We start from the raw sequence: 14,563 nt of genomic DNA on the forward strand, positions 1-14,563 counted from the left end.
TGTTACCATGGTAACACTGAGGCTGTGTGTATGTGTGTGGGGACACGTTTTTCCTACATCGTGGGAACCATTTTCCTGAAAAAAAAAACTGCCTTGTGGGGGCCTGGCAGTGGTCCCCATGAGTCCAAATGAAATTACGTTTGGGGTTAGCTTTAGACTCAGGTAGGTACCTGTGAGGTTAGTTTTAGACTCAGGTAGGTACCTGTGAGGTTAGCTTTAGACTCAGGTAGGTACCTGTGAGGTTAGTTTTAGACTCAGGTAGGTACCTGTGAGGTTAGTTTTATGGTCAGGTACCTGTGAGGTTAGTTTTATGGTCAGGTACCTGTGAGGTTAGTTTTATGGTCAGGTAGGTACCTGTGAGGTTAGTTTAGGGTCAGGTAGGTACCTGTGAGGTTAGTTTTAGGGTCAGGTACCTGTGAGGTTAGTTTTAGGGTCAGGTAGGTACCTGTGAGGTTAGTTTTAGGGTCAGGTAGGTACCTGTGAGGTTAGTTTAGGGTCAGGTAGGTACCTGTGAGGTTAGTTTTAGGGTCAGGTAGGTACCTGTGAGGTTAGTTTAGGGTCAGGTAGGTACCTGTGAGGTCAGTTTTAGGGTCAGGTAGGTACCTGTGAGGTCAGTTTTAGGGTAAATAAGTCAGGGTTTGGATATAAAATAACCAGAAAATGAATGGAAGTCAATCCACAGTCCCCACAGGGATACACAAACCAGATCAGTGTGTGTGTGATTATGTTTGCAGAAGCTGCCACAGTCCTGTCCTGATGAGCGATGTCATGTAAAAGTCTGTAATAAAAAGCAGCTTGTGGCCAAAACGTCTGTAATTTGCAATCAGCCTGATCTGGTTTCAACACGACTCTGAAGAAGACAAACCACTAATTTAATTCACTTCAGTTTAGATTCCACAGATTAAACCCTTCTTCTGCGCTCCTCTGGCTCTTTGACTTTTTCTTTCTCAATATTTATGTAAAAATAATGTTTCATCCTGTAGGCTGCTCCTCTGTGAGATGTTCAGAAAAACACGTTTGAATGAAAAGACCCTAAACGAGCTGAGTCAGCAGAAAACTGCAGGAGGTACACAAAGCAAAACAAGAAAACGGAGCTAAATTAATGAAAAATGACAAAGAAACTAAATAAACAAACAGGATAAAAGACAAGAAAAGTCTTAAAGAGAATTTGAACGAACATGATTTGAGACTCGTTTGGTTCAGGAAACACTTGATAAACTCAAACTAGTTAAAGTTTGATTGATTAATTGATTTTAGAGTTGATAGAAAAGTTTTAATGATGAGTTTTATGATGTGAGCAGCAGATTTCTAATGACAGTAAATGAGAGTTCAGTGGGTTTTATTTGGTTGAATAAAGGAAAGATTTTATTAAAATAGATTTGATAAAAGTTCATCAGAGAGAAAAGAACTGAGCTGATAATAATTGTTTAAATATTAATTTATTGATGTGTTTTAGTTTTTATTGTGATTCTGAAATGAGAGAAACTACAGTTTGTTCAAAATTTACTTTGTCTAAAGACCCTTTATGAAAAGAGAAAAAAGCAGCATCTTCCTGATCTGTAACTGACTAAACTCATTTTCACTTTTTTCACATCACAGGAGTCACGTGATCAACAACCGTCTGTTTCTACTGGTGAAAAAGACGATGATGAAGAAGATAACAGGAAGTAGAAGTAGTAGTAATATCACAGAAGTAGTATAAAATAGTAAACTCAGCGACTACAATTTCCCAAAAACACAGCATACGTAGCCGCTCCCAAGTAGGGACTTGTCTCTGGAAAGCCTCGATAAAAGACGCCGACGTCTCCTCTGATGATGAGCGCTAGTGTCGTGGTAGCAACATGCTATGTGTTTACATCCATCGCTGCCATGTTTGTAATGACTTATCATGAGAACAAACGTATTCACGTGACTTTAATAACATTTATTACTTAATGGAAACACTGCAGTTGTGAAACTGTTTTTTTTCCACATTAAGAGAATGTTAACAAAGTTTTACACACATTTGTAATGGAAACACAACTAGAGATGGTGGTAAGCTACAATGTAGCCACAGCTCTCCTGGGGCACACTGACAGAGGCGGGGTTGCCATGCACCGGCACCACCGGACCCTCTGACCACCATCAGTTGACAAGGGGGGTGAAGTGTCTTGTCCAAGGACACAACGACTGAGACAGCTGGATCGGGTATCAAACCAGCGACCTTCTGGTTCCAGGACTCCTCTAACCACTCTGCCACAGCCGCCCATGAATGATGTCAAAGATTCAGATTATAAAAAGTTCTGTATTTAAAGTGAACGTGTTGTATTAAAGTGATAAATGTTCAGCCTCTGTTAAACCTTAACGTTAGTTTGTAGGTAACACCTGTTTACAGACTCAGGGTTCACACACCTCGGTCAACAGAAAATTCAAGGACCTTTCAAGGACTTTCCAGTACCAATTTCCTCAAATTAAAGAACCACATGTAACGGCAATAAACAGGTTTAATATCATGTAGATTCAATGAAAGTTGTTGAGTCAGAATCAATGGAAGAAGGTGGATTAAATGTTTACATTCATGTCTACAACACATGGACATGTGATCATGTCCTGGAGGGTCAGCAGCTCAGTTTGGGAGGAGGAGCTGTGCTGCTTCACCTGGGCTCAGGAAGAACGACCCGCCCTGCTCTGCTCTGATTGGATAGAACTGACTATGGCTCAGGTTATTTGTTGAAAGCCACATCAGTTTACTGTAATCCTGAGCTATCCACCGCAACAAATGTGAGGTTGTTTTTTACAGATGATGAAAATCAGTCGTGTGAATACAGAACTTCAATCCCCAAAAAACATTCAAGGTCAAGTGTAATTTTTGGCCGTTTTAACAAACTTTCCAGGACCTTGAAATTTTTTTACAAATTCACAAACTTTCAAGGATTTCAAGGACACATGGGAACTCTGCAGACTTATTAAAAATATTAAAATGAAAGGTTTGAACAATGAAAGCTGAGGGTTCTTACAGTTTTCGTCCTGAGCGATGCACTGCAGCGGGATGCCGAAGAAGGAGGTGTAGGAGTCGTTGTACCAAACCAGCAGCTCCGTTCCTCTTGGGATGTCCATGCAGGCTCTGTAGAAGATGCAGGACCTGTAAACAAACAAACAAACAAACAAACAAACATGGTTTATTAAGGTGTCCTCCTGCAGCTCTGCGTCACACAACACTAATCCTGTGAGATGGACTGGAGTGTGATTTTACAGTCTGAACATCTGATGAGGACTTTAACTTCGGACCAAAGCCCAGTGATTTATGGGACGTATCTGGTGTCTCTGACTTCCACAGTCCAAATATCCAAACAATGAGCTGCTCCATCTGACGGCTCCGGGTCGCAGCGCCGCTGAAACAACACCTCCTCCACCCAAAAGCACGGCTCTAACAACACGAGCAGGGTCCACGGTCAAAACCACAGCTCTCTTTCACATGTCTGGTTCTGCTGGAGCGGTGGCACACAGAACCCACCAGAACCCACAGGTCACAGGTTCAAGTCCCACACGGAGCCCTCATTTCCCCCAGTTTACCTTTAAGACAGACGACTAATTAACCACAGATTAATATGACTATATTTAATCCACTGCTTTATTACACACAGACACTTTAAACAAGCTTCACTTTCCTTTTTAATTAACCTCCTGATCCAGTTTGAAAGCTTTAATTCAATCCTTTAAAAAGTCTAGGATTAATAAATCCAGTCCTGAAGGAGGTTTATTAAAAACTAAACTAACAGTGACTGCAGTTATTTTATATAAACAACTTTAAACAGCCCAATAATTCTTCTAAATTGTGTTTCAGAATTCGTCATAAGCCCACAGAGAACAGATCTGAGAAGGTTGGAGGGTATTTTATTATTTTTCCCCACACTGAGGGAGCAGTCAGCTGGATCCATGAGAAAATACAACCAGGAGGGACCGGGCCATAAATCAAACACACCCAACGACCTCCCAGGATTCAAACTAAAGAGAGACGGGGTAAATAAACACGCAGAGAGAGAGAGCTGTATTTAAAACACATCCAGGTAGGACCACGAGTCAAACACACCCAAAAAAAAATCAGGTTTTAAAATAAAAACCATCAATTTATTAAAACACTTTTGTTTGACGATCATGTTTTTATTTAACAGCTTCAGAAACAACTTCTAAATAACGGTTGGGGTTAGTTAGTTCTAATAACACTGTTAAATAAAAACAGACACATTAAAACCATTTAAAGACAAACTGTCAGCTGGTCCACAGATCTGTAGATAAAAACATTACACCTTCCAGAGGTGATAATTAAAGAGTAACTCACTTTAAAAAGTCACGTGGACCTGCTGAACCAATCAGAAGTTAACTCATCTTTGTTTGAGTTAAACAAGTAAAACTGGCTGATCTGAGCCTCAGGGTACGACTCAACTCAGATTAACTTTTAATTAGACGACAAAAAGACAATTTCATGTTCCGTCCTTTGGTGCCTGCACACATCGTCTGCTTTAACTGGATAATCCTGCAATAATCATTTGGTGAGTGAAGTAATCTGATTTTTAAATGTAACAGAAAATATATAAAATGTACAACAGATCTGTGAACATGCTGTAACACAGCTACTTTATTATTCAAAACACTTCAGCTTTTTGTGGAGACATAGTAGTAATAAAGAAATAAAGCAGAAGACAGACAGTACATTTTAATTTGTATTTTCAACCTAAACTAGAAGCAAAACGTATTCTATTTAAATCTAATTTAAACTAGTAAAACTTTCCAACAGAAAGTTCTGCAAACTAAGATGTGATCGTTTTATCTGGTCTTATGTGCTCTAATTTAGCAAACCAGTACTGTGAAAGAAATTATTTATTGAAACATATTTTATTTATTTATTTACTTCCTTTCAGGAATTAACAACTGGTTGTGTTTGGGAATTTCCTTGGTCAAAATGACATCGACATCTGGTAAGTGTGGTTTTCATCAATCTTCTGTGGAATGACACGAAACAAAGCAGTTAGAGCTGTGAGTTATTTCTGGTAGAAACATGTAGAATAAAAATAATGGAATTCTGACAAACAGCTCCTGTAATGTTCTGATGTTTAAAAATATTCTTGTTAAAACTAGTTTTCTTCATGTGTAGTAAGAAGAAGATGGTGGGCTCAGACCTAAACAATATAAACATGTTGATTTACCTTTAATCGTACTCTGAAATTAACACATTTCACTGCAGTAAATATTTTACTAACATTAGCAGGACTGCTCTGAACCAGACTGTGGTGTTTGTGCACAGGACAGATTCTATGACTGCTCTGTAGAACTGGACCAGCAGGTCCTGTGGCAGACCCAGCTTCCTTAGTTTCTGCAGGAATTAGATCCTCTGTTGGGCCTTCTTGAGGATGGAGTTGATGTTGGTCTCCCGCTTCAGGTCTTGGGATGTGATGGTTCCAAGAAACTTAAAGTTTTCCACAATGGACACCGGATTGCCAGATATTATCAGAGGGAGTTATTCTGGGGGTGTTTCCTGAAGTCTACTGTCATCTCCACTGTTTTGCGTGTGTTTAGCTCCAAGTTCTGTTCCTTACACCAGAGCACCAGCTGTTCAACCTCCGCCCGGTATGCAGACTCATCCCCGTCCTTCATGAGACCAATGACTGTGGTGTCGTCTGCATACTTCAGTAGTTTAACAGAAGGGTCGCTGGAGGTGCAGTCGTTGGTGTAGAGAGAGAAGAGCAGTGGTGACAGTACACACCCTTGAGGGGCTCCGGCACTGTGGATACTGGAGGTCACCTCTCCCAGCCTCACTTGCTGTTCCCTGCCCGTCAGAAAGCTGGTGATCCACTGACAGATGGCAGGAGATACAGTAAGTTTGGAGAGTTTGGTGGAGAGGGTTCCTGGGATGATGGTGTTGAACACAGAGCTGAAATCTATGAACAGGATCCTTGCATTAGTTCCTGGGTGATCAAGATGTTGCAGGGTGTAGTGCAGTCCCATGTTGACTGCATCATCCACTGACCTGTTTGCCCTGTAGGCAAACTGCAGGGGATCCAACAGGCCTCCTGTGACCTCCCTCAGGTGTACCAACACCAACCGTTCAAAGGTTTTCATCACCACAGATGTCAGAGCCACAGGTCTGTAGTCACTTAGTTCTTTGATGGTGGCCTTCTTTGGATTGGGGATGATTGTGGAGCATTTCCTGGACAACTGAGAATCTTCACCAGCACTAACATTAGTATTTTATATATGTAGCTGGAAATACTCAGATTATCATGCTAAATCATAGACGTTACAAGAGATGAACTCAACCACTTTTTGATCCAGTCCAACCCTAGCCTGGGCCTTGCCTTCCTACGCAGTTCCACTCGATTCTAGTTTCCTTCACTGCACCGTCTGGGATTTCTCCCATGGACAAGGATTTCTTCGGGAGCATTTCATTCAGGCAAATCAGAGAACAGAACGCCAATTTTCTGCACAGTGTCTGCTTGTAGTTTATTTTACCTGGGCCAATCAGCAAGCAGAAGGCAGAGTTTTGAACTACGTTGATTTTCTGCGCAGTGTCTGCTAGTTATTTTAGCATACAGCAGTGGAGGAAGTGAATGAAGCCAGTCCGTGTTGATAAGACTTCAAATTAAAATAAATTTATCTGACAAAGCAGCAGCTCTCATTTACAGTCGTCTCGTTTGGCTCGGTATATTTCTCCTCTCAGTAGGGTTGTTTACAGCACACGTGATTTCCGGTTAGCTTCTTAGCTTAGCCTCCTTCACAGTGGAGCTGGCGCACACATACGTTGTGGCCAACCAATCCAATTACTTTAAACTTCATCAGAGGCCACGCCTCCAACAAGAATCACTTCTCTATAGCTGAGAGTCCAGATCCTCGTACGAAGCAAAGTGAAGGACAGGGTCTGGTTTTTACCAGGCTAGTCCAACCCCAACATTGGATGAAAATACCAAATATTTCCAACATCAGAACCTGAAGTTAACGATATTACTGTTTATTGATGGTATTGTGTAAAGTTACTTGAGTCTGTAAAAAACTATAAAGCCTATGTTAACTCTACCACCACAACTGTTGCCTTTACTTTGGTCAAAACCCTGGGGTCTCCTCTTGATAAGACCTGTCCAAAACAATGGTCTGAGACTGTCTCGATGGGATCTCTACCACCTGAACTGGCTCTGTGATGGTTTGAAAACAACTCTGTGCATTACAGCTAGCTTCTGGTCATGTTAGCAGTTTGTTCCTGCCACTTATCCAAATTAATGTCACATTAACTCTACATTTCAGACTGTTTGATACTCCCTACTATAGCTCAGGTCTTTGGTCAAAACAGTTCTGGCAAACCTTCAATCTGGGAAAGTGGACACTAACAAAGATGTGTATTTTGCATTCTTACAAATATTTTTCTGATAACATAAAACCATGTCTGGTTAAAAAGGCAAACTAATTGTAATAGAAGTGAAAGGATGATAACTTCAATAAAATTATAGTAATTAGTGATGATATTTTTCTCTCTTTGTTTTTCAGTTTCTGATCTGAGGATAGTAATACTTGGAAAAAGTCAACATGAGAAGACAAAAATTTGTAACTTCATGGCTGGAAGAGAAGATTTTTCTAATCAAAACACCAAAAGATCGTTTAAACTTATCCATGGAGAGTGGAGGAAAAACCCTCTCACGCTGATAAAAACAGGTGACATCTTGAGTCAGTCAGTGGAAAAAGCTCGACATGACATGAAGGTGTTTGTGGCTTCCTGCCCACCTGGACCAAATGTCCTGCTGCTTCTGGTGAGTCCATCAGACTTCACTGAGGCAGACAGACACAAAGTCAGATCTGTTATGAGTTTCTTTGGACAATGTGCCTTTAACTACGCAATAGTCATCACAACTCAAAACACAGAGAACACAAGTGTCTCAGTGAATCAACTGGTCCAAGAATGTGGACAAAGAAACCTCAGAATAAACTTAGACCAAAGAAATACTGCCAACAATGATCGCCAAAGCCTGATGGAACAAATAGAGAACTTGGTGAGAGAAAACAGGGGGCAACATTTAACATTTACTGAAGAGGCTGATCCCAGAGATGAGCCTGCATCTGTTTCACCTCTGAACCTGGTCCTCTGTGGGAGACATGCAGACATAAAAACAGCAACAGCTCGGGCCATTCTGAGAGAAAACCTGGGTACATTTGATGGTTCACCAATGAGCAAAAACCAAGGACAGGTGTGTGGACGCCAGGTGTCTGTAGTAGAGCTCCCTGCCTTGTATGGAAAACAAGAGGCTGAAGCAAAACAGGAGTCATATAGATGTGTCTCTCTTTGTGAGCCTGAAGGTGTCCATGTCTTCATGCTGGTCCTACCTTTGGATTGTTCCACTGAGGAAGACAAGAAAGAACTGGAAACCATCCAGAGCATCTTCAGCTCAAGAGTCCATGGGTTCACAATGATTCTGTTTGCTGTGGTGGAAAAACAAACTTATCCTGAGCTTCAGTTTCTGCAGAGAAACAGAGACTTCCAGGAGCTCAGTCAGAGCTGTGGAGGACGTCATGTAGTCTTCAACATCAGTGATGAACACCAGGTGTCTGAAGTGTTCGAAAAGGTGGAGAAAATGAGACCTGCAGGATTCGTTGGCTTTACCAAAGATATGTTTCCAAAACCTCCTGTTACAAGTCGCACACGTTTTCTTAATCCAGACAGCTGCATGGATACAACCAGAGGAATCGCTCCACCTCATCAGATGAAGCAGATTAAAGAGCCTCTCAGGCTGGTGCTGATTGGGAAGACTGGTTCTGGTAAAAGTGCCACTGGAAACACTATCCTGGGCAAAGACTGCTTTAATTCAAAGGTCTGTCAAAAGTCAGTGACCAAAGCTTGTCAGAAGGAAACAGGAGAGATTGATGGCCGTCCTGTTGTCGTTGTCGACACACCAGGCTTGTTTGACACAAATCTAACCAACAACCAGGTCAAAAAAGAGCTGGTGAAATGTGTCAGCCTGCTGGCTCCTGGACCTCACGTCTTCTTACTCGTCTTACAGATCGGACGCTTCACACAGGAGGAAAAACAAACAGTGGAACTGATCAGGACATTCTTTGGTAAGAAGGCTGAAGACTTTATCATCATTGTTTTCACCAGAGGAGATGATCTCAGGAAGCAAACATTTAAGAGTTACATAGAAGAAGGTGAAGGTTTTGTCAGGAAACTAATAACTGAATGTGGACAGAGATACCTGGTCTTCAACAACAATGATTGTAATCATTCTCAAGTTAACGAGTTGCTGCACAAAGTTGAGGAAATGATGAAGAAAAATGGTGGTGGCCATTATACCTCAGAGATGTTTGAAGAGGCAGAAGCAGCCATACAAAACGAAATGAACAAGATACTAAAGATGAAAAATGAAGAAATACAAGAACTAAAGAAAAACTTTGAAAAGAAACATGAAGACGAACTACAAGGTACAAGAACCAAATCTGAACTAAACAATCAGGTGGTCCAAAAAATTAAGGAAAAGGAGGACGCAATTAAGAGAGAAAAAGAGAGGGTGGAGAGAGAGAGAATAAAAAGAGACCAAGAGAAGAAGAACAAGGAAAAAGAAGAGGAAGTGAAACAACATGAGTGGGATCAAAAGGACAAAAGCCTGCAGAAAAAGATTACACCAAGTAATAAACCTATTGCTACAAAAATGTTATTACAAAGCAGAGAAGAAATAAGGAAAGACCGAGAGCTTTGGGAGAAGGAGAGGAAGGAATGGTGGGAGAAACAAACTCGTGAGGAAGAAAAGAAACGTGAAGAAGAACAGAAACGACTCGAAAAGCTCAGAGAAGAATACGAGCAGGAAAAACAGATCTATGAACGGAAAAGACAAGAGGAGGACCAAATCCGAAGAAAACAGGAGCAAAGAGAATGGAAGGAAGCACAAGACAAGTTTAACAAGCATTTAGAGGAAATCCAAAAGAAAAACTACCAGGAAGCCAGAAAGCAAGCTGAAGAATTCAATGAATTCAAACAGAAATACACCAGAGATGTTTCAGCTGAGCTGCAAGAAGTGAAACAGAGGGAGCAACAACAAAAAGAAATGTTAATAAAACAACTGACAAAAAACAAAACCCTTCAGAAAAGCTTTGACATGATGCAGAAAAAACAGAAAGAAGAAATGAAAGAGCTCAAATCTACAGTCTGTTTCCACAGCAATGAGGAAATCCAAAAAGAAATCACCAGGCTAAATATAATGCATGAGGACGAGAAAAACGAGTGGATACAGGAACAGGTGCGGAAAGGTGCAGAAAACCAGAGCTGCAACATTTTATGAGAGGTTTTTATAGCTGCATCAAGATGTGATGAGTTGTGTGCAAAGAATAACACATTACACACACCGAAGAAAGAAAAACAAATAAATCAAAAAGAAAAAAATAAACAGGTCCTCTGGATGGGTTCTTCTTTAGTGAAACGTTATTTTTTCTTTTTGATTTTTTTCTACCTGGATTACTGAGATGCATTAGAAAAAAACAAATAAACTTCTCTGAAACATACAGAAACTGATGACTATAAACACGTTACTTTTACTAAAAACAACAAATGAAAATCAGCCACTGGGTTTGAATTATGTTAAAGACAACAATTTCTGGACAGAGGTTGGACTCTGTCCGACTGTGGAGTTGCTCAGGGACAGAGACATCAGGCAGGTGTGGTTAGGGTTAGGGTTACACACCCTCAGCTCCTCTGGTACCAGGGTTCTGTTGTTCTCCTGGGTGACTTCAGTACCCATGTGGGCAATGGTGGAGTTACCTGGAAGCAAGTGACTGGGAGGGACCACCTCCCTGTCTGAATCTGAACAGTGTCAGGGGATTCTGATGTTATCAGTCCATTAAATGGACGTTATTAGGTGTTATCAGTCCCATTCAATGGCTTCAGAGGGTCCCTAACTGTGCCTTCTAGGCTTCAGACTGTCCCGACAGTGCCCCCTAGTGGGTTAATATATAAATGACAATGAATGTGTAAATAACCAAAAGAAATGGTAATAAATGTTTTTGTGTCTGTGTGGGTCTTGAGCCCTGGCCTGCCGCTCTTTGGTCTAACACTCTACCCATTGTCCTATTGGATGGACTGTTGGAGGGCGGGGTCTTTGGCACTAACCATGCCATTTGCTCTAAAGTTAACGTTGGTGGCTTTATGCCTCATATTAACCAGATTGTGGCTTTGTGCCTCATACTAACCAGCTGACAATCGGAACCCATTCTATGGGACGGGGAACCTGCTAACCAGCACAAGCGGGACATTCTGAAGGCAATCTAGGGGAGTGATAACGCCTAATAACGTCCATTTCATGGATGATAACATCCGAAGCAGGTGACAGTGTTCTGTTATCAGACCACTGTGTCAGGAATGAGCTGTCCATATTGAACACTACTAGGTACCAGGCCACCTTAGGCCAAAGGATGATGATCTATGTTGTCATTTTGTCCTCTGACCCGTAGCCCTTTATCCTGGAAACTCAGGTGGAGAGAGGACAGAGCTGTCAGTTGATCATCACCTGGTAGAGAGTTGCATTCAGTGGCTGGAGAAGTTGTCAGACAGACCTTGTAAACCCAAACAGATACTGAGGGTAAACAGTAAAAGTCTGGTGGACTCCTGTCTGTGTGAGTTTCAGAGATAGAGATCTTCACTGCAGAGTTTTCATATGTCCTGGGTAAGATCAAGAAGTGGAAGCACTTTAAGGATCTCTTTAATTGGTCTTGTATGTCCACTTTTTAGGAGGCAGAGTCTGAAAACTCAGGGGAGGATGAGTCCATTACCATGGCAGAGGTCATCAACGTAGACATAATGATCCTCGGTGCCAGGGCTTGACGAGACTCTTCTAGAGACGTTGAAGGTTCTGGATGTTGTGGGGCTTTCATGGTTGACGTGTCTCTTCAACATCAAACTGAGGACTGGGACAACTCCTGTGGAGTAGTGTTCGAACTATCGTACAATCAAACTTCTCAACCTCTCCTGGAAACTTTACTCCAGGGTTTTTAAAGGAGACACTGTTGTTGAACTTCAGATTCAGGAGAAGTGTGTCTTTCATGCTGGTCGTGAAACAGTGGACCAGATCTTCACCTTGAGTTGAGTTAATAAGAGGGTCACGAGAGTTTATTTTTCCATCTTCTAACCAGGCAAATTCCATGGAGATGAACTCTTTTGTAAAGACATTTTTGGTCTGTGGGAGGAAATTAGAGAGCATACGATCCTAAATGCAATCTTTACAAAGAAAGACCTCCGGTCTGGACCAGGGACCAAACCCAGGACCTTCTTGCCTTAAAGCCAGTTGGACTCTCCAGACCACACGCAGTTTGTGGACCTGGAGAAGGCTTATTGACCATGTTCTCTGATGCATTCTGTGGAGGATGCTGTGGGAGTACGGGGTGTCTGGGTTGATTTTAAGGACTATCTAGACCCTGTAGAGCCAAGGCAGGAGCTGTGTCCGTATTCTTGGCAGAAAGATGAGTTTGTTCTCATGTTCTCAGGGTTGTCTTTGTCTCCAGTCCTTGTTGTGATGCTTGTGGACAGGATCTCATGGCACAGTCATTGAGAGGAGGGTGTCTGGTTTTTCATCTCTGCTGTTTGTGGATGATGTGGTTCTGTTGGCGTCTCTGGTCCACGATCTCAGTTGAGAGTGACGTTTCTGGGATGGGAGTCATGGTTCTAAACTTAAAATGTGTAGAACGCCCCCTCCAGGTCTGGAAGGTGTCTTTGCTTCAGGTTGAAGCATCTCAGAGACTGGAACCGGAGATGCATCAAGGGATCTGGACCACGTCCTCAGTAGGAGGGAGTTGCTCCGGTCAGTGGTGGTGAAGAAAGAGTCAAAAGGCAAAGCCTTCAATTTACTGATCCATTCCAACCTCATCTATGGTTATGAGGTTTAAATCAGGTCCTAAAGAACCAGATCTTAGGTACAAGTGGCTGAAATGAGCTTCATGTGTGGGCTGAGCAGCTCCTTTCATCAGTTTTAAGTTGTTCATGTGAACTTTGTGGGTTTTCTTTATAAACTAATTTGCCTCATCAGGTAATTGTTGAGTAGCACAAAATAAAATTGTACTTTTAACCTTTGAACTCAATCTGCCAAATGATTTTATATGTATATAATACTGCAGGTGTAATGAGAAGTAATTAGTTTAAAATGTTTCTGTTTGGCCCGGACTAAACTCTCAGAGAGGATCGAGATCTTCTGCTGCAGCTCTGAAGCTCTGGATGATCTACCTCCATCCATCAGGCCTCAAACCTCACCGCTTGTTTTTAAAATAATTCTTAAATATATTTCTGTTCACTGCCTTTTAATCCAACATGAGACCTTGTTCTGTTTCAGCTGTTTTTGCTTGATTTTGTTGTTCTTGTTGTTGATTTGTTTTATTGTTTTGGCCCCATGTACAGCACTTTGTTTCAGCAGCCGCTTTGTGAATGAAGCTGATTTCAATTGATTTGATTTAAAATCAGGAGAGAAGGGATGCAGTAACTTCAGTGATTTTTTTAATAACTCATGGATGAGGTTAGTTTGGTGTTATTTTTGTTTGTTTTTAATCTTTAAATTTTTTTGGTATCACTTCTTTACATGTTGGCTTACAGACAGCAAAAGTCAGATTTATTCTGTGTTTTTTTTTTTTTTTTTGCTCAGATTGAGAGCTAAATGTCTAGAAATTATGTTTAACTTGTTTGTTTCAAAATAAATCACATTAATGTGAGTGCAGATTTTGTGTGATTTGTCCAATAGATATTTTACTTTGAATTCAAAGATCATGAACCGCATGTGTTTTATTGACTCAAATACAGTAAATATGATGTAAATATGACAGGTAGAGAAATATTTTATCTTCAGTCTGAACAAGAGGAGACGCTTCATCCAACTTCCACATGTTGATGGATGTGACCGAGGAAACCTGTTTCTAAAGCTCGTTCTCTGGTCTGAGTGTTGTGAGGACGTCCTACACACCTGTATGGAGCACCCCGGCAGGTGAGAGCCTCTTACCTGTACTGTACAACCATCATGTTCTGCTCTCCACAGTGCCTGGCGCAGCGGATATATCTCATCCAGCTGGACTTACTGGGATCATTTCCATCTATAAAGTGCTGCAACGTTCCCTCTGCGTCATAAATCTGAAACAGGTAAAGACAGAGAGGTGACAGTGTTGACAGGTAACCTGTTAAACATCACATGATGACATGATGTGTTTGAGTAACGACTGATAAAACCTTTAAAAAGAAAACACCTCAGTAATAATTCATCCACTCTTTTTCTGCAAGTGTGTTTTGAGTTGATCAAAAACAGTACTGTGTCAGCATTTTTGTTGATTAAAAAAAAACGTTTGATACTATTAACTACAGTATTCTTTTGGAAAAGTTAAATAAATATGGTATTAGAGGACCTGCATTAAAATGGGTCTCTAGTTATTTGGAAGATAGAAAATAATATGTAGAAATAAATAATGTAAGATATGAGTTTTGTAACGTCTCATGTGGAGTGCCGCAGGGTTCCATTCTCGGACCTAAGTTATTTATTTTGTAAGTGAATGATTTGGTCAATGTGTCAGGTCTTTTTGGATGTGTTCTATT

General features: G+C 41.1%; 1 protein-coding gene across 1 annotated transcript; it reads right to left on the reverse strand.

Moving 5' to 3' along the window:
- Positions 1–2,996: 2,996 nt before the first annotated feature.
- Positions 2,997–14,112, reverse strand: LOC106536808 (putative histone-lysine N-methyltransferase PRDM6; the record flags this gene model as incomplete). The annotated part of the gene is given in 2 exon segments (XM_014034135.1): positions 2,997–3,121; positions 13,980–14,112. Coding segments are annotated over 2 exon segments (187 nt in total), but the record flags the coding sequence as incomplete, so codon positions are not given.
- Between the last annotated feature and the right edge of the window lie 451 nt (positions 14,113–14,563).

The sequence above is a fragment of the Austrofundulus limnaeus genome, unplaced genomic scaffold (assembly GCF_001266775.1).
Source record: "Austrofundulus limnaeus strain Quisiro unplaced genomic scaffold, Austrofundulus_limnaeus-1.0 Scaffold1983, whole genome shotgun sequence".
Taxonomy (NCBI): Eukaryota; Metazoa; Chordata; class Actinopteri; order Cyprinodontiformes; family Rivulidae; genus Austrofundulus; species Austrofundulus limnaeus.